General features: G+C 36.6%; 2 protein-coding genes across 8 annotated transcripts in view; one reads left to right on the top strand and one right to left on the bottom strand.

Annotated features, from left to right (window-relative positions):
• COP1 (COP1 E3 ubiquitin ligase) overlaps positions 1 to 24,997 on the top strand; it is a 246,944-nt gene that overhangs the window by 15,273 nt on the left and 206,674 nt on the right. For all 7 annotated transcript variants that reach the window (XR_008663627.1, XM_055319205.1, XM_055319201.1 and 4 more), the window contains exons 2-3: positions 10,145 to 10,204; positions 19,059 to 19,156. Coding sequence is in view for 6 of the 7 variants with exons in the window: in XM_055319205.1 (XP_055175180.1) it covers positions 10,145 to 10,204; positions 19,059 to 19,156 (158 nt within the window). In the remaining variant the exon portion in view is untranslated. The remainder of the gene's footprint in view (positions 1 to 10,144; positions 10,205 to 19,058; positions 19,157 to 24,997) is intronic.
• On the bottom strand, positions 22,198 to 22,562 carry LOC129505892 (transcription and mRNA export factor ENY2-like). The gene has a single exon (XM_055319206.1). It carries the CDS (start codon positions 22,554 to 22,556, stop codon positions 22,266 to 22,268), a length of 291 nt encoding a protein of 96 aa, XP_055175181.1. The 5' UTR covers positions 22,557 to 22,562; the 3' UTR covers positions 22,198 to 22,265.

Below are 24,997 nucleotides of genomic sequence, written 5' to 3'. Positions count from 1 at the left end.
CGGTTTGGCGCCTGCCTTTGGCCCAGAGCGCGATTCTGGAGTCCCGGGATCAATCCTGCATCGGGCTCCAGGCATGGAGCCTTCTTCTCCCTCCTCTTGTGTCTCTGCCTCTCTCTCTCTCTCTCTCTCTCTCTCTGTGTCTAACAAAATAAATAAATCTTTAAAAAAAAATAAAGTTAAAAAATCCACATGGGGGGCCTAGGTGGCTCATCTTGTGAACATCTGACTCATATTTTCTCTCTGAGGAATTTGAAATAAACATCTGAATTGTACTATTTGACTTACAGTATTGGTATTGGAAGGACTGTATATTTTAATTTCATGTCCTTGAGAAGCAGAAAAAAGAAGCTGTTAGTCACATTAATGGTAGAACACTAGTGAAGATCTTTATTCCATATTGCTATGCTGAAGTCAATGGAACCACCTTGAACCCAACCCTCTAGATCCTTTGAGGCCTAGTCCTGGTGTTTGCTCTGAGATAATTCTCTTAATTGCTGCACCTATCTTAAATGTACGCAAACCTATTTAGAACTCTCCAATTCCAAGTCCCTGATGATAGTTAGAATTGATATTTTGTTTAAGGAGTCCTGGGAATCTGACTAGAACAAGATCCAGGTCAAGCATGAGAGTGTATTGGGTAATTTTCATGCTGGAGGGAATCAGTAGTGACACTTCTTGACCATAGTTGGTTTCAGATTTGGTTTCCTGATTTAAGCTACTTTTTCTTTTGTGTGAGTACCAGAGATATGGCTACATTTCTTATTTTTTCATGACTGTTACTTGTATTAATCATGGTGTCCTTTCTTTCCTGGCCCATTGTAGTCTCCTACATTTTAAAATCTTTTTCCTTGGAGCTAGCAGATAGCTTACTTTGAGTCTCCCTTGTCGCTTTTAAAAAATTTCTTCTTTGGGATCCCTGGGTGGCACAGCGGTTTGGCGCCTGCCTTTGGCCCAGGGCGCGATCCTGGAGACCCGGGATCGAATCCCACGTCGGGCTCCCGGTGCATGGAGCCTGCTTCTCCCTCTGCCTATGTCTCTGTGCCTCTCTCTCTCTCTCTGTGACTATCATAAAAAAAAAAAATTTTTTAAAAAAATTTTCTTCTTTAAAACAACTTTTAGGAAGTTTTTATATATTTATTCATTTAAGTAAATGTGGGGCCTGAACTCATGACCTGAAGATCAAGAAATGCATGCTCTTCTGACTGAGCCAGCCAGGGGCCCCTCGCCCCCTTAAAAAAACAATTCCATTAATAAATTACAGAGTCTACAAAGCTTGTCTTCTCTTCTTTTTATCCCCTTACCTTATCTGTCTTTATCCATGGAATATGTGACATAAGACCATGTTTAAACACAGGTCTTGGGCAGCCCTGGTGGCTTAGCGGTTTAGTGCTGCCTTCAGCCCAGGCCCTGATCCTGGAGTTCCAGGATCCAGTCCCACGTCGGGCTCCCGGCGTGGAGCCTGCTTCTCCCTCTGCCTGTGTCTCTGCCTCTCTCTCCTTCTCTCTCTCTGTCTCTTTTTAAATAAAAATCTTAAAAAAAAAAAAAAAACCCAAACAGGTCTTAATGAAGATAGGTAGGGAGAAATCATTTTACAAAATACCAGATAAATTTAATCTCTGCTTTTGAAAAAAGATTTAAGTTTTTTAAGGGCATTTTATCATATGAAATGAAAGTAGGAAGGAGTGTGATGATGGGACAGAAGCTGGAACTGGTGCTGCCTGTGAACATTGGTGTGCTATTAATGTTGGTGTAAAGGAGGATTTGAGGTTTATCTTTTTCTTTTGCACCCATTTCCTTGTCTTTCAAGGAAATTTTTTGAGGCCAGTTGAAAATGGAAGATGGCTTAGGGATGCTTGAATGGCAGCTGGTGTAAAGGGGAGGAGGAAGCTAGAAAAATTTCAAGTTTTGGACATTTTGAGACATAAATTATAAAATTACTGAAAAGAATCAGGTAGTAATTGCTAGGGTGTGGCATTTGGTGCCAGAATATGAAAGTGTTTTTTTTGGTTTTTAGATAAGATATAACTATTTATTTTTCTAAATGACTGTAGATTGTACTTTGCTCTGATTATCTTGGTAATGTTATGTTTTTAGTACTTAACCTTTGAAAGATTTGAATGCTTGGTTAGTTCTAACCAGAACTGTGAGATAGTTGAAAAATTTGTTGTAGCGTAATAGAATTAGTCAGTACCACAATATACATGGATTAAACAATGTACTTAAAATTTTATTGAAGAGTTTGTAATATACTTTGTATTATTGAATAAATTTGTGCGCTTTTTTTTTCTTTTAAGATTTTATTTATTTATTCATGAGAGAGACAGAGAAGTAGAGATTTAGGCAGAGGGAGAAGCAGGCTCCTTGCTGGGAGCCTGGTGTGGGACTTGATCCCAGGATCCCGGGATCTGAGCCAAAGGCAGCCACTCAACCACTGAGCCATCCAGGTGCCCCTGAATGCTGTTTTTGAAGTAGGCAATGCATACAAATGTTAGGGAGATTACGAATACAGCTCTGATTAAAAATGTAACCTGAGAGTCAAACTCATTGTGATATGACCCTTGCTTAACTGAGATGTGTCTTTTAATAAATTCAAAATTGTGATATTTAAAAAACAGTTTTCTGTATCTCTTCTGTGATTTTTTTTTAAGATTTTATTTATTTGAGAAAGTGAGAGAGCACACGTGTGCATGAGGTGGAGAGGAGCAGAGGGAGAAGCAGGGTAGGGTGCCTGTTCAGCAGGGAGCCCTACACGTTCAATCCCAGGACCCCAGGATCATGACCTGAGCCAGATCCTTAACTGACTGAGCCACCCAGGTGACTGTATAATGTTGGTTTTTTGAATGCAATTAAATGACAGAGATAACCTTTTGGCAAGCTTAAGTTTGTACGATATATCAAATGCCTTCAGTTTTTGGTAGTGGGTATGGAAATACCTTCACCAGAGCTATTGGATTTTCTGTCTTCTGTTTATTTTCTTTTTGTGTTTTCATTTAGATAATGTCTATTGACCTATCTTCACATTCACAGCTTCTTACCTTGTGTTTCATGTATTGATGAGTCCATGTCAGTAATGCTTTGTATTTGATGTGGTTTTTAAAATTTCTAGGAATTGCATTTTACTTTCTCTTATGAATTCATATTTCTTGTTGTATTTTCAGGTACTGTATTTTTTAACTGGTTCTTTGTATGTCTTCCATTTCCCTCATACTTCTGTGATCCTTTAAATCATGGAGCATATTTGTAATAAATGTTTTGAAGTCTTTTCTGCTAATTCCATTATGTATTTTTTGTTCCTATTGACTGGTTTTCCTCCTTTTTATGGGCCACATTTTCCTGCTATTTTCCGTGCCTAGTAATTTTTTTTTTTGATAGTGGACAGTAATGGACATTGCCATTACTAAATGCTGAATTTTATTTTTTTCCTTTACAGAGTATTGGACTTTGTTCTGGCAGGAAGCGAAGTTCTTTGCAGATCAGTTTAATCCTTTTGAGTATTTTTTAATTAAGTTAAATTTTTTGTAATAAAACTTTATTTTGTGAAAATTATAGATTCACATGCATTTGTTATAAAAATTTCATTTTGAGGATGGCTGATGAGTCCTTTTTCTAGAGCTAGTTTAGCTCCACTACTAATGACTCTTCTGGGTTTTCTATTAAGTGCCCTGCATTTTATAGTTTCTTGGTCATTTTTAACTGATCTTGTAGAGTTTTTGCCCTGGGTACATATGACTAGTATTCAGCAAAAGACTTAAGAATCCAGTGTAGATTTCTAAAATTCTTTCCCTCAAAGATCTCAGTACTGTGCTGTTTAGTGTCCAGTGTCTGAAAGCAATTTTTCATTTATCCCTCCTCTCCCTCTAGTATTCTAAGTATATACATAGCAAGAGGGTAAGTCGGCTTGCAGTTAAATTTTCACAAGTGCAGAGTGAGCTGATTGTATTTCATATTGTCCTTTGGCCAACCCAAGGGTCTTCTCTTGCTTTTATTTTACTTTGTCTTAATTTTTTGACTCTAAGTTGAACCTTTTTCTTCTTTTATACTTTGACATATCTGAAAACTGGATGATATTTTTTTTTTGGATGATATATGGTGGAATTAAAACAAATTCCCATTTGCAGGGTGGCAGTTGGAGGTAGCGTCATGTAGTCACTTCATGTAGATGTGTAAACACAGAAAACATCTGCCGCAAAACTTGAATGTAGGTTTCAGCAGACTGGAAGAAAGTCTCTGAGACAATTGTGAATTATTGTTTTATTCCTTATGAACTAAATATTTATATGTGGGAGTGAAGGGTGGAGGAGGTTCTAGGATGAGGTATAAATTAGACATGTTTAGCAACATTCCTAAAGCTGGTGTCAGATGTAGGTTAGCTGGCCAAATGTAAACCTGGTTTAAGATCCCAGTACCAATAGCATTTAGTTCTGTCTTAGATTCTCTGAATAAATTTTACCTGATAAAAGTAGTGTAGAATATTGTGTGGAAAAATCTGGGTATCAGTGACTTAGTCAAAAGTGGTTCAGGAAAGTTAGACCCCAAAGAATGAGAATTTTGTAGGAAAATTCTAATCATGTGCATGTGCATATTTTTTCCACAACAGGGTCATGATAAGACTTGTTTAAGTCTTAAAGAGTGTTTTAGAGAAGCATAGAGGCTCCTGGGTATCTCAGTAGGTTAAGTGTCTACCTTCAGCTCAGGTTATAACCTCAGGGTCCAGGGATAGCATCAGGCTCCCTGTTCAGCTGGAAGTCTACTTCTCTCTCCTTCTCCCTCTCCCTCTGCTTGTGCTCTCTCTTGCTCTTGCTCTCTCTTTCAAATAAGTAAATAAATTGTAATAAAAAAAAAAGAAGCATAAATCAAATTCCTAGCTGGTAAGAAAGTATTATTATAGTTTATTTAGCAGAATAAACTTTTCTTTTTTAGTAGTATAATAGTACATCTTACTATTTTTTTAAGAAGGGGGAGTGGTTAAAAAAAAAAAAAAGAAGGGGGAGTGGTAGAGAGAATCTCAAGCTTGGAGCCCAACTCAGGGCTCAGTGTTACCACCCTGAGATCATGGTCTGAAAAGAAATCAAGAGTCTGGACTAAGACCAGTCTGTTAAGACATTTTGCATCTTACTTCTGAGCTTCAGTTAATGCAGCATGAAACAGAGATGTGATGGTATTTTCACGTAAACTTATAAACATATTTACTTAGGGAACAGAAATATCTTTTTCTTCAAATCTTAAAAATGCTTTATTAGAAGAGCCATTTAAAAGGTTGGTATGTTAATATCTAGACCTTCTGTGGTAGAAAATTTGGATATTTGCTACTGTGTATGTAACAATTGAGTTTTAGAAATTAATCAGTGTAGGTAGGGACTACAGAGTTTCACTCAGAGAGACATTTTTTTTTTTTTAAAAACCAAAATGCCATATGAAGTAATTGACAGTATGGTATTAGAGAAAGAATAAGCAGATCAAGTAGTAAAGAATGGAGAACTCCAAAATAGACCAATATAGTTAACTGATCTTTGACAAAGATAATACAAAAAAGAGTTTTTTTAGGCGCTTGGGTGGCTCATTCGGTTAAGCATCCTTCCTATTCTTGATCTCAGCTCAGGTCTTGACCTTGGGTTGTGAGTTCTACCAACCTTACTACCTACTAGAAAGAGAGAGAGAGAGAAAAGATGGTCCATTCATTCATTCATTCATTCATTCATCCCATTTATTTATTTATATAAAATATAAATGTAAATAAAATATTTATATTTTCATAAATATAAAAATAAACATAAATATTTTAATAAATATATAAACATAAATAAAACAATTACTTGTATAAATATAAACATTTATATTTATGTAAATATAAATAATTATTAATTGATTAATTGATTAATTTTAAAAGATTTTATTCATGAGACAGACAGAGAGAGAGAGAGAGAGAGAGAGAGGCAGAGAGGCAGAGAGGCAGAGACATAGGCAGAGGGAGAAGCAGGCTCCATACAGAGAGCCTGATGTGGGACTCGATCCCGGGACTCCAGGATCACGTGCCCTGGGCCAAAGGCAAGCACCAAACCACTGACCCACCCAGGGATCCCCCAAAGATGCTCTTAATATAAATTTTTAAAAATTTCATTTATTTTTCATGAGAGACACACACACACAGAGAGAGAGAGAGAGAGAGAGAGAGAGAGAGAGAGAGGCAGAGACACACAGGCAGAGGGAGAAGCAGGCTCCATGCACCAGGAGCCCGACGTGGGATTCGATCCCGGGTCTCCAGGATCGCGCCCTGGGCCAAAGGCAGGCGCCAAACCGCTGTGCCACCCAGGGATCCCCCAAGATGGTCTTTTTAATAAATGATGCTGAAATAACTGGACATCTACATGTAAAAAAAAAAAAAGAATCTATACACAAGACCTTATACCATTCACTAAAATCAGCTAAAAATGCATCACAGACCTAAGTGTAAAATGCAAAACTGTAAAACTCCTAGAAGATAACATAGGGGAAATCTAGATGACTTTGAATTTGGTTATGAGTTTTTAGGTGGAACACTAAAGGCATGATCTATAAAAAGGAGCAATAAATGGAATTTCTTTAAAAATTTCTTTTCGTTTTTAAAAGATTTTATTTATTTATTCATAGAGACAAAGAGAGAGAGAGGCAGAGACACAGGCAGAGGGAGAAGCAGGCTCCATGTAGGGAGGCTGATGTGGGACTTGATCCTGGAACTCCAGGATCAGGCCCTGGGCTGAAGGCGGCACCAAACCGCTGAGCCACCCGGGCTGCCCTAGAATTAAAAATTTCTGCTCTGTGAGAGATACTGTTAAGAGAATGGAAGGATTAGCCACAGCTCAGGAGAATATATTTGTATAAGACATATCTCATAAAAAACTTTTATCTAAAATATACAAAGAACCCTTAAAACTGAACAGTAAGAAAACAACCTGATTAAAAAAATGAATCAAAGACTTCAACATATACCTCACCAAAGATACATCGATAGCAAATAAGCATATGAAAACATTATGTTCCATATCGTATGTCATCAGGAAAATGCAAATCAAAACAATGAGGTATTAATATACACCTTTTAGAATGGTTATAATTTAGAGGACTGACTACACCAGTTGCTGAGGAGAATAGGAAGCAACAGGAAGTCTAGCTCTTTGCTGATAGGAATGAAAAAATGGTACTGGCACCTTTTGGAAGACAGTTTGGTGGTCTCTTACAAAACTAAACATACTTTTACCATACAAATTTTGTTGTTACCCATTGGTATTTACCCAAAGGAGTTGAAAGCTTATAAATACACAGAAACCTGCCATTGGATGCTTATAACAGCTTATTTATAATTCCCAAATCTTGGAGCAACCAAGAAGTTCTTTAGAAGGTGAATGGATAAATACAGTGTGGTACATTCAGACAATGAACATTATTCAGCATTAAGAAGAAATGAGCTATCAAGCCTTGAAAAGATACAGAGAAATCTTAAAGCCATATTACAAAATGGAAGAAGCCAATCTGAAAAGGCTACATACTGTATGATCCCAACTCTATGACATTCTAAAGTAGACACAACTGGAGACAGTCAAAAGATCAGTGATTGTGGACGAGGAGAGAGAGAGGAGTAGGCAGAGCAAGAGGATTTTTAGGCCAGTGAAAAATAATCTTTTTATTATAATGATTATATATCAATATGCTTTGGTTCAAACACATAGAATGTACAATATGAAGAGTGAATCTTAAGGTAAAGTGTGGACTTTGTAATTGTGATGTGTCAGTGTAAATTCATCTTTGGGGCAAAGTATACCATTCTGGTGAGTGATGTTGATAATGGCAAAAGATATGCATATGTTTAGGACATCAAATATATGGGAAATCTCTGTATCTTCCTTTCAATTTTGTTGTGAACCTAAAACTACTCTAAAAAAGGTCTTTAATTAAAAGCGGAACATGTAAATGTTGCTTCCACTCTGGGTTTTGAGCCTTAAGACATCTGCCTGAGTACCCAGTAGCCAACTGTACATATAAAGTAAAATCTGTCCTTCCCAGATCTGTTCTTCAGCACCCTTCAGCCACAAACTGGGCTCACAGAGCAGTTTACATAGCTCATCCACATGCTGTTAGGAGGGAACTGTAGCCTGAACTCCATCAAGCAGGAACAAGATGAACTTTGTTTCAAAAGAGAAATTACCACATCTCCATGTTTAGTGGACCTCCTTTTTTTCTAAATCCAGCAGAGTAAAGGCTGACAAAACCAACACAGTCTAAGCCAACTCACTATATGTGGTAAAACTCTGAGCTTGTGCAACATTGGGATTTTATAACTATTTTTATGATTTCATATTCTAAGATAGTATTTATGCCCAGGAAATTTTTCTTGAAGAAATGAGTGAATTTTCATTTTATAATTTAAATGTATCATTAATAAGGATTGGATATGTATGCCAGTAACAGAAAACTTGATAAATACTGCTTTAAGCAAGTGAAGATTTACTTTTCTCATGTAATTTCAAGTCCAGAGGTAGGCGGTCCATAGATGATGCAGCTGCTTAAGGGTGTCATCAAGGAACCTATATTCCTAGCTTATGGTTTTTATCTTCGTGGTCAGAAGATGGCTATTGTGGAGTGCCTGGCTGGCCCCATCAGTTAAGTGGCTGATTCTTGATTTGGCTCAGATCATGATCTTATTTAGCATTCTGGGATTGAGCCCTTTGTTAGGCTTTGCACTCAGTGGGGAATCTGCTTTTATTTTCCTTCTCTCTCCCTCTGCCCCCACTTTTTTTCGCTCTCTCTCTCAAACAAATCCTAAAAAATAAAAAATAAGAGATGGCTATTTTCTCTATGGAGACTTCATCAGAGTTTTCAGTAGGAAAAGAAAGATACTTCTTTTTTTTTTTTAATTTTTATTTATTTATGATAGTCACAGAGAGAGAGAGAGGCAGAGACACAGGCAGAGGGAGAAGCAGGCTCCATGCACCGGAAGCCCGACGTGGGATTCGATCCCGGGTCTCCAGGATCGCGCCCTGGGCCAAAGGCAGGCGCCAAACCGCTGCGCCACCCAGGGATCCCGGAAAAGAAAGATAAATGGAAATATCTTTATAAGACTTTGTATTTTTCTGGTAGATAGTGGTCTCTCCGTGATTAATAACTACTTTTTGTTGGCCAGAACTATATTGGTATGACTTGGTATTTAACTCATTGTATCTGGAATTAGCATAGAATGGTGGTTAAGAGCATAGACCTAAGTTTGAAAATCATAATCATTTAACTGTGTGTATGTAATCATCTAACTTTATAACTGTAAAATCTTTGTGCCTTAATTTGCCTCTATTAAATGTGTTTAGTAATATGTACCTACAAACCCTTTGTTGAAAAGATTAAAGGAGTTAATATATATCATTTTTAAATTGTACTATTTTAAGTATTAGTTATAATTTACTATCTTCATTATATAGAAGAGTTATTGATATTGGAATTGTAATTTATAAACTTAGGGAGCTAGTTTTTTAAAATAAATGAAATAGCATTTGGATTAGGTGCTTTTAAGTACAGGGATAGTTGAAAAAGATGGTAGAACTCTAAGGACTACTTGTGACTGTATTGCAATACTGTATTATTAAAATATGCATTATTGCATGGAACTTTAAGGACTCTTGTGACTATGGATGTGTAAAAGTACTGGGGCCATTTTAATTTACTCATTTAATTTATCTTAAAGCTTGATGACTTATTTTTTTATATTTATTTGTTTATTTAAATTTTTAAAGATTTTATTTATTCATGAAAGACAGAGAGAGAGAGAGAGAGAGAGAGAGAGAGAGAGAGGCAGAGAGACACAGGCAGAGGGAGAAGCAGGCTCCATGCAGGGAGCCCTATGTGGGACTTGTTCCGGGGACTCCAGGATCACGCCCTGGGCCAAAGGCAGGCGCTAAACCGCTGAGCCACCCAGGGATTCCTGAGCTTGATGACTGTTAGGGCTTCTTGAATAAATTGTTGTCTTACCACCAATCCCCTAAAGCACCTATAACTCAACAGAAATTCTTGATAGATGTTTGAAGACTAGCTATGTTATTGATAAATGATTTTGTTGATATTGTTAACCAGCCTTGTCAATTTATAATCACTCTACTGAAAAAATTTTCCATTTTCTTTTTAGCCCTATCTGCTTTGATATGATTGAGGAAGCATACATGACGAAATGTGGCCACAGCTTTTGGTAAGATGATTTTATTTAGCAAAAGTGTCTTTCTTGATTTCTAACTTGTGTGTAAATGCAGCCAGTGAGAAGTTATGTTTTTAAAATAATTTTGGTTATCTTGTAATTTCTTTGATCAATATATTTTTACAAGTTAAGCAGCTCAAGGTAGTAAGCATATGGTTGGTGCACAATTTCTGTGAAATACTTAGATTTACTTACAGATGTATTTTAAAACTTTTGGGTTGATTAATTATTATAGAGTTTTGATTACTGTTTTAGAAAATTGAAGGGTGCTGGGTAATTAGGATGAAGCGTGAAACATCTTTAACTCACATGTGGAGATAAGTATGAGGCCCAGTAAAGGATGTTAGAAAGTCATGGGAAAAAGATATAGGGGATTAAAAAGACCTATGTTTTCTACTTTAACAGTTTGCAGTGTTATCTTTAGTTGTTTAGTCTTGTATAATATGTCACATTAATCAGTATATTTAAAAATTTTTTAATTGTGGTAAAATTCACATTACGTAAAATTTACTGTGTTAACCATTTTTAAATTGAGTAATGTTTGCATTGTTGTGCAATCTCTAGCATTTATCTTGCAAAACTGAAACTTTATACTCTTTAAGTAACTCTCCATTCCCCCTCCCCCCAGCCTCTGTCAATCACTATTTTACTTTGTTTCTGTGAATTTGATTATTCTAGATACCTCATATAAGTGGCATCAAATAGTATTTGTATTTTTGTGACTGGCCTAATTTGCTTAGCATAAGGTCCTTAAGTTTCATCCTTGTAGCATATGTCAAAGTTTCCTTCCTTTTTAAGGCTGAATAGTGTTTCATTGCATGTATGTAAACTCTATTTTATTTGTTCATTTATCTGTTCATTTGTTAAGAATGATGCTTTGAACATTGATGTATAAATACCTTCTTGAGATCCTGGTTTCAGTTCTTTTGGATATATACTCAGAAGCAGAATGGCTATTTCATACGGTAGTTCTATATTTAATATTTTGAGGAATCTACATATTGTTTTCTGTAGTTGCTGTACCATTTTACGTTTCTCCCAGAAGTACACAAGAGTTCCAGTTTTTGCACATCTTCTCCAACACTTGTCATTTTCTTTCTTTTTTGTTTTTCTTTTTTTTAATGGTAGCCACCCTAATGGTTGTGTAATCTGTGTTTAATTCCTTTTATTTATTTTTGTGTTTTTTTTGGGAGTGGCATATTATATTTGCAGTCAATCATGTCCATAAATTATTTATACACTGTTGATACAGTATTTTTGGCTTAGTATTTCTGTTGTGTTCTAATAGTCCCTGTATTCTAATTCATATTGAAGTTAGACCCATAATTTTATTCTGAAGTTGAATATAATATCCGGTATTGATATTCACTAGTCAAGTACTGGGTATTATTACCAGTTTGTAAGTATTTTAGTTTGATTTGGAGCATGACACATCAGTGATAGGTATATCCAATCTGCTAGTCACTTGAGAAAAAGTTTAGAATAAAAATGGCTTTAGCTTGCACTATGTTTTTTATTAAAATATAAGTTATTAGGGATCCCTGGGTGGCGCAGCGGTTTGGCGCCTGCCTTTGGCCCAGGGCGTGATCCTGGAGACCCGGGATCGAATCCCACGTCGGGCTCCCGGTGCATGGAGCCTGCTTCTCCCTCTGCCTGTGTCTCTGCCTCTCTCTTTCTCTCTCTCTGTGTGACTATCATGAATAAAGAAAAAAAAAGAATATAAAAAAAAGAAAAATATAAGTTATTACAATAAGTAATATGTACTCTTTGCTAAAAAACAACTTATTGTTCAGAAAGTTGTAACATGAAAAGTATATGTCACCATTTTTCTAGTCTTTTTTGTCTACTTCCTTAGATGTTATCACTGGCAAGGAGTGATGGTGTATTCTTTCAGAATTTTTTTTGCTGGTTTCATAATTTTGATTTCCTGATATATCATTGCATTATATCCTTATAGTTCATAAATCACTTTCTGCTCCATATTGCTCCTGAAATTCTGGTCATGTGTGTCTTGCTTTTAGATTGATACATGTATGGTCTTGATCTTAGGCTGATGGTTTAACAGTAGTGTTTCCTTGGGTCCATTAATTGATCCAGTTGATAGCGTTCCATAGGAAATCATGTCCCTTCCTTAGAGATTTTGATTTTCATCTCTGGAAAATTGGGTGATTTAGATTAGGCTCTATAAGCCTTTGGTTGTATTGAATATTGGACCAGATAATTCTTTGTTGTGGGTGATTATCCTGGATATCGTAGATTGTTTAGCAATATCCCTGGCCTCTACCCAGTAGCAGCCCCTTTCCTCACAAATACGACAACCAAAAATGTCTCCAGACATTTTCTTTAAAGGTTTCTATTTTTTTTTTAAGATTTTTATTCATGATACACAGAGAGAGACAGATCGAGAGAGAGAGAGAGAGAGAGAGAGAGAGAGAGAGAGAGAGGCAGAGAGAGAGGCAGAGACACAGGCAGAGGGAGAAGCAGTCTCCATGCAGGGAGCCCAACATGGGACTCTATCCCGGGTCTCCAGGATCATGCCCTGGGCTGAAGGCAGCACTAAACCGCTGAGCCACCCAGGCTGCCCTGTCTTCAGACATTGCCAGATATCCAGTAGGGGACAAAATTGCCCACATTTGAAAAATACTGATTAGGGAGCTAAAAGAGCAGGGTCTTGAAGATAAATCAGGATTCTGGTTCTGGCCCTAAAACTTTACATTTGTCTAGTCCTTCAGCTAGTCTCTCCTCCTCCTTTTTCTCTTCCCTCCTCCCTTTTCTCTTCTCTCTTCCTGTTCCTTCACCACCTCTTTCATAGTTTTAAAGGTGTAAATGTTTGGTACAAATTATAAAGTGAGGAACTAATTTTTTCTAACTCCCCTCCTTTAATTTAAATTTCACTGTGACATTTTTTTTAAATTTTTATTTATTTATGATAGTCACACAGGGAGAGAGAGAGAGGCAGAGACATAGGCAGAGGGAGAAGCAGGCTCCATGCACCGGGAGCCTGACGTGGGATTCGATCCCGGGTCTCCAGGATCGCGCCCTGGGTCAAAGGCAGGCGCCAAACCACTGCGCCACCCAGGGATCCCTCACTGTGACATTTTAAAAGGATGTGGAAGAGTCTCCTAAATCAGTATAATATTCTTGCTTCACTGTATTGTGAAGTGTAATAAATTATTGATTGACTTTATAATTCAATAGGCCTGGCCTTTTCAATGAGTCCTATAGTCTTCATGGTGTGTCCTTAGGTCTTTGTTGGAAAACCCTACTGGTTTCTTAAATAACTGTTTTTTCCCTTCAAATGAAAATAGTTTGTTTAGACCCTTGTTATAATTCATGTTATAAGCTGATATGAATGTGTTTTATTTACTTATGTATTTAAAAGATTTTATTTATTTATGTGACAGAAAGCACAAGCAGGGGGAGCTGCAGGCAGAGAGAGAGGGAGAAGCAAAGCAGTCTCCTCACTGAGCAGGGATTCCGATGTAGGGCTTAATCCCAGGACCCTGGGATCATGACCTGAGCTGAAGGCAGACACTTAATTGACTGAGCCACCCAGATAAATGTGTTTTAAGATATCTTCCAGAGAGCAGGTTTTGGTAGGATGGAGACCATAGGTTGACGGGAGCTAATAAACTTGGAGACTGGGGATCCCTGGGTGGCGCAGCGGTTTAGTGCCTGCCTTTGGCCCAGGGCGCGATCCTGGAGACCCAGGATCGAATCCCACATTGGGCTCCCGGTGCAAGGAGCCTGCTTCTCCCTCAGCCTGTGTCTCCGCCCCCCCCCCCCCCCGTGTGACTATCATAAATAAATAAAAATTAAAAAAAAACAAAAACAAAAACTTGGAGACTGGCAGTCCTATGTCAGGCTTGTGAAACCATGAGACATTTTGTACTTTAAAAGAAAAGCTCATAATTATTTACCCTGTCCTATCATGTGGGGCTGGTGTAACTTCAGTCGTTAATGGTAGCCTCTTGGATTAGATCTTCACTGACTTGAACACTGGCTGGTAAACTGGAATTGAGCAGTGTTATCACTTCCAGGGTCCATCCAGATTATTAACACTAATCAGAACTGTTTATCTCTATCTCACTTATAAATGGTAACTCTTAATTTTTAACAGGGTGGAGACACTATTCCCACTTGAGACTGAGTCTGCAGTTAGCTTTTGTCTAACCAAACTTAGTGATATGATAAAATCTAAAAAAACTGGCTTTTTTGTGATGTAGATGTAAGGTTTGGTCTTTCTCTTTGCAGCCTCCAGCTTGCACCACACACCTTGCTTCTCAGACCTCATGTCTACCAAGTTCTGAGTTACTATTCTGTTTCATTACAAATTAATTATAATTAATAGCACTCCTCGGTGTTGTCCATCTTCCAACTATCTGCAGTCAGACAGATAGCTGTCTTTTGGATATCAGCTTGTCTTTTGGGACTTCTAATTCATCATCTTGTACCTTGCTATTAGTCTTTCTTTATTCCTGGTTATTATGTAGGACCATTGGTATAGATTTGTCCTTCCAGTTCTTGTTACAGTCCCCTTTTTTGAGAATTTTCTGATTATTCAGTTTTCTTTCTTTCTTTCCTTTTTTTTTTTTTTTTAAGATTTTATTTACTCATGAGAGACACAGAAGGCAGAGACATAATAGGCAGAGGGAGAAGCAGGCTCCATGCAGGGAGCCCAATGTGGGACACGATGGAGTCCCTCCCGAGACTGCAGGATTATGTCCTGAGCCAAAGGCAGGTGTTCAACCACTGAGCCACCTAGGCATCCCTGGAATTACTATTTTAAGAGTTTCAGTGTGAGTAGCTTTTGAAAACTTCTCAGGTAGACCCAAGATAGATATCCTTTTATCCCCCCTATTTTGATCACTAGTCTTCTTATCCTTCTTTTGGTATACAAAATACCACATCTCAGGTGGGGTGATGGTAATTCTATTGAGTTACTGTGAAAGAAATGATTGAGAATTTCTAATGGTTATATGACCCAGAAGACAGCATGTTTCTTTTTTGTCTATATTTCTTCATGCATTCAACATTTATTTAGTTAAACTCTAATGGGATATCGTGCTAGACATTGAGGGTACAGAGATGAATTAAAACAAAGCCTTGCTTTGAATGAACAAATAGAAGAGGAGATGATAGACACATACACAGATAAATACAAAATGAGATAGTTACAATTTCTCAAACCAGGGCAGGTCTGCTTTGGGATGGTAGTGAGATATATCTTATTGTCATGTCAGTTTTACACAGTATGTAATTTGATGCATTTTCATTTTATAATGTAGATGGATATTGTCAATGCAATATGGAAAAGTCACTTGAACTTTTATTCCTGAGGACAGGTCCTTCTGGCTGTGTCCTAGACTATTTTCTCTTCTAGGAGTGGATGGTGTGGTAGTAAATTTAATGACAAGGAATTAGGATGCTGAAGGATGATTAGGATGCTATAAATAGAGGAGGATATTCTACTGGGCTCTCGGATAATTTCTTGTCTGTTGACAAACTCTTTCACTGGGTTAATGACTTAGCTTGTTCTCCTTGTCATATTATTTGTTCATTTCTAACAGTCATTTCTTTATAAAAGTCATTTGCTAAGATTTCAAATGTCCTTCTGCTTATCTGTTAACCCCTTCTCTCATCTTTCATAACAGCCCCCGATTCTCTACTTCATGATTTGGTTTATTTGAACTTGCAGATTTTTTTAATTTTTTAATTATTTTTTTAAACAAGTTAGTTTTTTTTTTTTTTTAAGATTTTATTTATTTATTCATGAGAGACACACAGAGAGAGGCAGAGACACAGGAAGAGGGAGAAGCAGGCTCCATGCAGGGAGCCAGATTGGGACTAGATCGTGGGTCTCCAGGATCACGCCCTGGGCTGAAGGCGGTGCCAAACCACTGAGCCATCCAGGCTGCCCAGAACTTGCAGATTTTTTTAAAGGCTAAATCTTGTCATGTGGGAACATTTTTTAGTAATAGGAACTCATTTCCATTTCCCCTAAGCAGACTGTGTTTCCATGATGTAATTGCATACCTGCTTTATGTTTCTCCCTTGCAATAAAAATGAAAAAAAATTTGTATATTATTTCCTTCATTGAAATGTCTATGTAGAAAAAAAAAAGAAATGTCTATGTAGGAAATTTTCTGTTAGATATGGAGCCTATCTTGTGGTAATATGGTAATCGTAGCCTTGTCATAATTGCAACAGGTGATGTTATTATTTCTGGAACACTGTACAAGTCATTTGTTTTATATATTTATATATGTTATATATATTTATAAATAAACTGTTATGTGCCAGACATTTACTCTGATCTTTAGATCCTTGTGCTGTGCCAAAGACCCATCACTACATCAGTTTTCTATCATTGCTTGAAAGTACCAAATGTGAGATGAGAAAGTAGTTGATAATTAGTACAGAGAAACCTGATGGATGAAGGTTTCTGTTTTGATAAGGTAGAATGAAGAAAGTGGCTCATAAAAATTAGCTTCAGTTTATAAAGCTGAAATAAATTTATAGTAATTTTTTAAAAAAGATTTTATTTATTCATGAGAGAGAGAGAGAGAGAGAGAGAGAGGGGCAGAGACATAGGCAGAGAGAGAAGCAGGCTCCATGCAGGGACTTGATGTGGGACTTGATCCAGGGACTCCAGAATTACACCTTGGACCAAAGGCAGGCGTCAACCGCTGAGCCACCCAGGTGTCCCAGATTTATAGTAATTTGGATACAGAATAAAAGATGCTATCTTTTTAGGTATCTTCTTTATAAATCAGCCTTGTAATTTCTTAGAAATATTTTTTTTCTGTTGTTAGTAACAGTGATTTTTTTTTTTAATTCATTTGAGAGAGAACAAGAATGGAGCAAAAACAGGAGGGGCAGAGAGAGTGAGAAGCAGACTCCCTGCTGAGCAGGGAGCCTGACCTGGGGCTTTGTCCCAGGATGCTGAGAGATGGGAGCTGAAGGCAGATGCTTAACCATCTGAGCCACCCGGGAGTCCTGAGCAATGAGTTTTTATTTTTTATTTTTTTAAAGATTTTATTTATTTATTCATAGACACAGAGAGAGAGAGGCAGAGACATAGGCAGAGGGAGAGGGAGAAGCAGGCTCCATCCAGGGAGCCCAGTGTGGGACTCGATCCCAGGTCTCCAGGATCACACCCCAGGCTGCAGGCGGCACCAAACCGCTGCACCACCGGGGCTGCCCGCAGTGTGTTTTTAGTATAGAAACTTGTAGATATCTACAAAGAAAAAGTTTCCCATAAATTTTATGACCCAGAGAAATACACTGTTAACATTATGATGAATGTCTTTTTTGGTTTATTTTAAATGTACACATATGCAATTTTTTAAAAACAGTAACGAGATTGTGCTGTATCCGCTGTGTTTGAGATTTTCCTTTTTAGTCTGTAAAAAGTGATACAAAAATAAATAAATAAGTGATACGGTGACTTTTTTCTAATGTCAATTTGATATTTCTCTGTGGTTTAATGGAACTGTATATATATATATGTATTTTAAAGATTTTGTTTATTCATGAGAAAGAGAGAGAGAGGCAGAGACACGGATAGAGGGAGAAGTAGGCTCCATGCAGGGAGCCTGGTGTGGGACTCAATCCCAGAACTCCAGGATTATGCCCTGAGCCAAAGGCAGATGACCAACCATCCCTGATGGAGCAATATTTAAAAAGTTTTTTTTTTTTTAAATATTTTTTTTCTTTATTTATTTATGATAGTCACAGAGAGAGAGAGAGGCAGAGACACAGGCAGAGGGAGAAGCAGACTCCATCCACCGGGAGCCCGACGTGGGATTCGATCCCGGGTCTCCAGGATCGCGCCCTGGGCCAAAGGCAGGCGCCAAACCGCTGCGCCACCCAGGGATCCCAAAAGTTTTTTTTTTTTAATTATAAACAAGTATGTAATTGTAAAAACTCAAACATTAATATGTATATTGTAAGGAAGGAAAACTTTCTTGTAATTCCCTTTCTTTAGCTATAACTGCTTATAGTTATTAGTTTTCATGGCATATAGTTACGTATTACAGTATGATTATTTTTTGGTATATGTTGTATTGGATTGGTGTTTACAAAATTGTTCAATGTCCAAGTGTTTTGGTGCTTCTAATTTATTTTGCTATTTACAGATAATAATTGAATTGAACACCTTTCTATCTACATACCTCTGTTCATTTCCTTAGGATAAATTCCTAGAAAGAAAATTACATCAAAGGGTTTTATACAGTTTTAAGGTTTTCTATACAATTTGCCTCCTGGAAAGGCTGTGGCAGTTACATATCCTTCACCAATAAATGAAGTTGTTTATACTGACATGTGCTCATTAACACGTGATTGTATTTTCTTAAATTTTCCATTCTGTTTGGTAAAAACTAGTATATAGTTTAAAACCAATTATTTTTATCCTACTGAAGGTGATGATTTTCTCATGCTCATTGACTGTGTTGTTGATTTTTCTGTGCTCTTTTCTTTTTTTATTTGAATGTTTTTTTGTATTAAGGGTATCATCAAGAACATAGTCTATTTGCTTAATTAAATCATAGGCATTTGCTTTTCTTGGGTGCTATGTAGTACTTAAATTGTGTAAACTTAGAAGTACATTTTTTTAAATATTCTGTATCTAGTAGAATTGTTATGCAAGTTTATTTTTAAATATTCTGCATACTGTTATCTAATAAATGCTCTATGTAACTTTATTATAAAATATATTGAAATAAATTCAATAGCGAAGTACTTGTTTTAAATGAGAACTAGAAATCTAATAGGCATTATTTTGTGACTTTATTAATTCTTCACTGGTTTAATGAACCTTATTTTATTTTTTTTCTGCTAATAGCTACAAGTGTATTCATCAGAGTTTGGAGGATAATAATAGATGTCCCAAGTGTAACTATGTTGTGGATAATATTGACCATCTGTATCCTAATTTCTTGGGTGAGTCTTTGGAATGATTCTTTATTTTTTAAAATATCCTATCTCCAAAAGTGTGTGGTGGCACTGATTTATTTGGAAAACCATGTAGGGGTAAAGCAAATCTTTCTTTCCTACTCACCTGGGTGCTTTCCCCAGTCTTCATTACTTTGTGACAGAATTTCCATACCATGTAATGTTAGTACTATATTATGTTATTTTAAGTTTCATGAAAGGAGAAAAATCGACTGACACAACTCTTAGTTTCTTGTACAGGTGGCTGGACAGGATGTGAGACTACAGAATGCCAGAGTTCAGAATACCTCTGTCTTTATACAGTGTGGTGCATTCCTGCTGGTTGTGCTTCTGGGGTGTAAGGGAGTCAAAGGAGGAAAGTGTTAATGGAAAGGGGGAAGGGGGGGCGTAAAAAAAAAACCCTGGGGGTAATTGGATTCCTGAATAGGCGAAGAGCCTCTGTGACCTGGGGGCAGGCAATTGAAAAGTAAGGACTTGGAGTAGAATTTAGGGAAAGAAGAAATATTTGAGTGGTGTGATAGATAACTCTGTAGGACTGGACTTTATGGGTATAAGGGAAATGAAAAGTCTGGCAAAGCAGAAACCTTTGTCCGTGAACTTGGAAACATGGATTGATGCTGCTGAGCAGACCCTAGAATCATTTTTCTATCAGTTGTAACATTGGAAAACTTCTTTTGGAATGGCTAAATACAGAAAGGAATCTAATCTTCTGACAATTTTTGTGTTAAATAAAATTTCCAGGCAACATTCCCTAATGAATCCAAAAGTTGGAGATTCTTTAATCTGAATTTCTAACTCGAGGGAACACTATATATTAGTATGGAAGGAGTTTTAAAAGTACTGTTTTTGTTAGAAGGTGATTTTATACATTAAGTATGTATTCTCATATATATCCAGTAAATAGCACAGTCATACCTTACTGATTTCTGAGCTAGAAATTATCTTGATGATGATCTAGTTTTTTAACATTCTCTTTTTATGGTTAAAAATTTTGGTTTTGGATGAGTGGAGTGTAAGTATTTTATGTCCATATTTGAAGTCTCTTAGAGTGCTGCTTCTTAATGTGATTATGTATGTCAGCCATGGAAATAACATTTTATCCTGATACATCTTTTCCTGTTTTTCTGCCCATCATCCATTCCAGTCTTTACCATTTGTACAATATTAGTCAAATTCATAAGTTCCCACATTAGGTAGTTAGGGACTTAATATGTATCCTGTGCATTCAGGATGCCCTTGAGATCTGTTACTGAACAATGAATTTTACTTTTTTCCCCCTTTACTGAAAGGGGGAAAAAAAAACTTCTAACTTATTTCTAACTAGTTCTAACTTATTTCCATTGCTTCAGCTTGAGATTACATGATTTATTTGTGTAGTGCCTATCATTCTTGGTTGGGATTAGGACTTGAACCTTTTGAAATAATTTTAGATTTCTTCTTGAGCATGGTAAAACAAGTATATGTTTTACAATTTTGAAGGCATTAGATAGCTTTGCACTTTTTTTTAATTGATAGGTTAGGACCCTGTCATGGATGAAGGATGAACTATATACATTTTATGTAGCAGTTTTCTTCAAAACTTTTTGCTTGGATGACTCATATAAAAATTCTGAAAAATGATTTTCTTCCTCACACATTGATCCCTCATTTAAAATGATCATCCTCTGGGCAGCCCCAGTGGCTTAGTGGTTTAGCGCCGCTTTCAGCCCAGGGCGTGATCCTGGAGACCCAGGATCAAGTCCCACGTCAGGCTCCCTGCATGGAGCCTGCTTCTCTCTGCCTGTGTCTCTGCCCCTCTCTCTCTGTCTCTAATAAATAAATAAAATCTTTAAAAACAATAAAATGATCATCCTCAAATTTTCTTTATAAGTTTAAATGGTTTTAAAGGATGTAACTTTAGGAGTATTTTAAATCTGGTTATTTAAAAATAAAGCTTTTATCTCTTTTTAAAATGTATCCAGTGGAATCTAAATATCAAAGTGATTTGATATTTATCATTGATTTGAAAATAGACACCTTTCATTAACAATGGGAGATTTTATGCACTCGTTTTCTCTTTGAATTTTTACTTAAATTGCATTATCGTCCACATAATTTTATCCATATATAATGTGTTTTTATGCTTGAAATCCTTATTGATCTATCTGTAATACTATTCTGTAACAGAAATTTATGTAAATAGAAGCTATAGACATAGAAATGTTTTAACTTTTGTAACATTATTAAGCATTTAAAAATCTCAAATATTTTTTTCTGGGTTATTACTGAGTTAGTATGCAATTGATCAAATATTTACAAATTTTATAAAGTATTAGACATAAATTTTTATTGAAAATGTGCTACTTATCAGTTTTGGTGCTTTTCTTGATTAGTTCTAGTACTCCTAGTGGTTATTACTAGGAGAAGGAATCACTTTCATTTGTATTCTTTTAATTATTTGTTCATTCATTTATTTAGGATCCTCAGTTTTTATTTTTTATTTTTATTTATTTTTTAAAAAGATTTTATTTATTCATGAGAGACACAGAGAGAGAGGCAGAGACACAGGCAGAGGGAGAAGCAGTCTCCATTCCATGCAGGGAGCCTGATGTGGGGCTGGGTCCAGGGTCCCCCTGGGCTGAAGGTGGCGCTAAACCGCTGAGTCGCCCAGCCTGCCCGGCTCCTCTGTTTTTAAAAAATTGAAATATAATTGAAATACAACATTCTGTAAGTTTAAAATTTTTCTTTTTCTTTTTTTTTTTTAAAGATTTTCCTTTTTTAACTGTAAGTCTTCTTGAGAAACTTTGTTGATGGAGATTGAAGGAATTTTGTTAACAGTAATCTCACTCAGTTTTTTTTTTTTGCCTCGTTCTGACTTAAATTAAGAAAAAAGGCATTTATTGATTTATCATCAAAGACAATCTTTTTTTTCTCTCATTCATGAGATATTTATTAAAATAACACATTTAGGGAAAAAATCAATACAATGTATACATCATTACTGAAAACTGTATACCATCATACAAAAAAGGATTTTATTTTGGGAAATTGATTCCTAATTTATGGCAAGTTTTATTTTCAGAAATAAAACCACAAAACAACACAATCTAATTCAATCTTAAAGGCTGGCATGCTGAGCAAGGAATGTTCTTATTCCTTGTGGGAGCTCCTTCTTTACACTGTCAGGTACCAGGGCTCTGCCTTTTGGTGTGATTTCAGCCACCAAGTCATCAACAGTAACGTGTTCTAGTCCTTTTTCTTTAATTACCTTTTTACAGTGTGCCTTCAACTGGTCCTTCCAGCCACATTCAGTTAATTTAGCTCTCAGCAACTCTTTGAGGCATTCTCTTTCTCCAGTTTCTATCAACTTTTGGTTAATTGCTGCTCTCAGCTGCTCATCTATGTTCATCTTGCTGACCACACTCTTCAGCTGCCCGGACCTAGACCCCTCATCAAAGACAATCTTAATGTTCAATTAGTTAACAATGAAATTGTTTCTTTAATTTTAATGAAAGCAAATAATTGGAAGGCAAGCACTCAAAAACGATTTGATTTTCTAGTCATTATAATTACATACTTTTTTTGTCAACCAAGTACTTTGATTTTTCCTTTCCTGCCCCAAACACTATATATCACAGACCCTTTTCTTACCGAATACCTTCCCCCACCTCTTCTACCTTCCATGGCATTGTTTCAGTCCCCTCTAGGACCCTTGGTCATCCAACACATTTCTGTTCTTTCCATCCTACTTGGTCTTGAGAGCTCTGTTTCTTTTACCAGTTACTAGAAGCCTTTTGCAAGATGAAGTCTTACTGTCCCACACCCCTATCCCCATCCCTGCATTTGCTCTCCTTTGTTCCTGCCAAGACTTGCCCTCTAACTCTCCCTATCCCTTCCTGTGTGAAAGCTCTCTTCAGCTGCCTGCCTTTATCTCTCTTCCTCGCTCTCTTTTCCAACTTTCCCTGTCTATATAAAAATTTTGTGAATTGAATTTTATCTCCCTTATGAATGACATTATCCTTTGAAGGGACAATGTGAATGCTAAGTTTAAAATACTTACTTTAAAATACTGAGTTTAAAAAGTAAATACAAAAACAAAAAAAGTAAATATAGCATGTAACAACCTTACTACTGGCAGGCAGTGTCCTAAGTGCTTCCTGTAAGCTAACTCATTTCATTTTCAGTCCTATGAGACAGGTACTGTCAGTAGCATCCTCATTCTTCAGGTGAGGAAACTAAGGCACAGAGAAGTTGGGTTACTTGTATAAAGTTACACACTCAGTAGTAGTAGAATTGGGATTTGGACCTACGTAGTCTGTCTCATGAGTATATGTGCTTTTTTAAAAAAAATTTATTTAAAGATAGTTGCTAGAATGGAAGCTTTAGCATTAGAAATGCATTGTTTATTCTTAGTACTGTGGCCAGGATCCAGAGACTTATAATTATGGATATAGAATATCTTTCAAGTTCAATGATATACAAGATTTCTCAGTAAAATGCAATGTGGTATACACTTGTAAAGTATTAAAATTTAAGTCACAGTTTTTATTCAAATGGTTAATTCTGTAACTGAAATATTAAACTCTTATTCATGTACTTCTCTTTATTCCCACTATATTGTTTCAAGCTCTCCTTTCTCTTCCCTGGGTTATATTAGTAAGTTTGCTTATGAGATACATACCAGGCTCTTCAGAATCAGGCTTCCACCTATTTTCATTTCTAGCCTTAGTTCATAGCCTGTTAATCATTAACAAAATCACTTTTGACCCCGTGTTTCAGCCATATTGATTTAAAGTCACCTTACCTCTTGGTCTTATATGACTTGAACCCCTCTTTCTCACACTCTTCTCTGAATTCTTTTCCACTTTGTAATGAATCTCTGTGTGCATGTTATGGCCCAATTCTAATTTTTAGTATATGTGCTGCTGAAGCAAGCACTTATGGCCCAATTCTAATGTCACCTTCTATGTATAGCCTGCTCATTTACACTCTAATTGTTCTTTGTTGTATGTTTTTTCTAAGTCCCCTTCAATGATAGTACTGATTATCACATTATAACTACTGCATCATATACATTTGTCTTCTATTCAGAGTTGCTTGAGCTTTAGATTGAGTCTTACTTAGATTGAGTCTTATTTATTTTTGAAGCTTGGATTTCTAGTGTGGGTTTAATACTTCTCTGGTTTGGTAAGAATTATTTATAGTTGGATTGTGGTATAGTGGAAATTATTAGATAGTTGGGTTTGTATCCCAACTCTGTTTTGTATTGTATGTCACCATGAGGTAAGTTCCTGATGCTCCCTTTAATAGTCCCTCATTACTAAAATGGGGAGAAGAACCCATAAGATAATGTCTGTAAAGTGCTAGGCTAGTGCTAAACTGGCTTAGTACTACTTTCTTTTCCTTTATTAGATTTTCTGTTGTTTTTGTTTGTTGTTACCAGTTAGTCATTAAAGATAAAAGAAAAGGGGCAGCCCGGGTGGCTCAGTGGTTTAGCGTCGCCTTTGGCCCAGGGCGTGATCCTGGAGTCCCGGGATTGAGTCCCACGTGGGGCTTCCTGCATGGAGCCTGCTTCTCCCTCTGCCTGTGTCTCTGCCTCTCTCTCTCTCTCTCTCTCTCTCTCTCTCTCTCTCTGTGTCTCCCAAGAATAAATTAAAAAAAAGAAGAAGAAGAAGAAAAGAATTTGTAGAATTGATTAATTTAGTGGTTTGGTGATAGGATCAAGTTCTTTCCATCTTTTTGTTCCTCCATCCCAGCATATGCATTGGTTCTTTGACTAGCTAACCCCCGCCCCAAGATTTCAGGATGGCTCTAAGCAGTTCCAGGTATCATCTCTTAATGAAGGGAGGG

The sequence above is a fragment of the Nyctereutes procyonoides genome, unplaced genomic scaffold (genome assembly GCF_905146905.1).
Source record: "Nyctereutes procyonoides isolate TBG_1078 unplaced genomic scaffold, NYPRO_anot_genome, whole genome shotgun sequence".
Lineage (NCBI taxonomy): Eukaryota > Metazoa > Chordata > Mammalia > Carnivora > Canidae > Nyctereutes > Nyctereutes procyonoides.
This window is presented reverse-complemented; position numbering and strand designations above follow the sequence as displayed.

Coding starts and splice junctions, on each gene's coding strand:
- LOC129505892 (XM_055319206.1), bottom strand. CDS start 22,556: ATGAACATAGATGAGCAGCTGAGAGCAGCAATTAACCAAAAGTTGATA.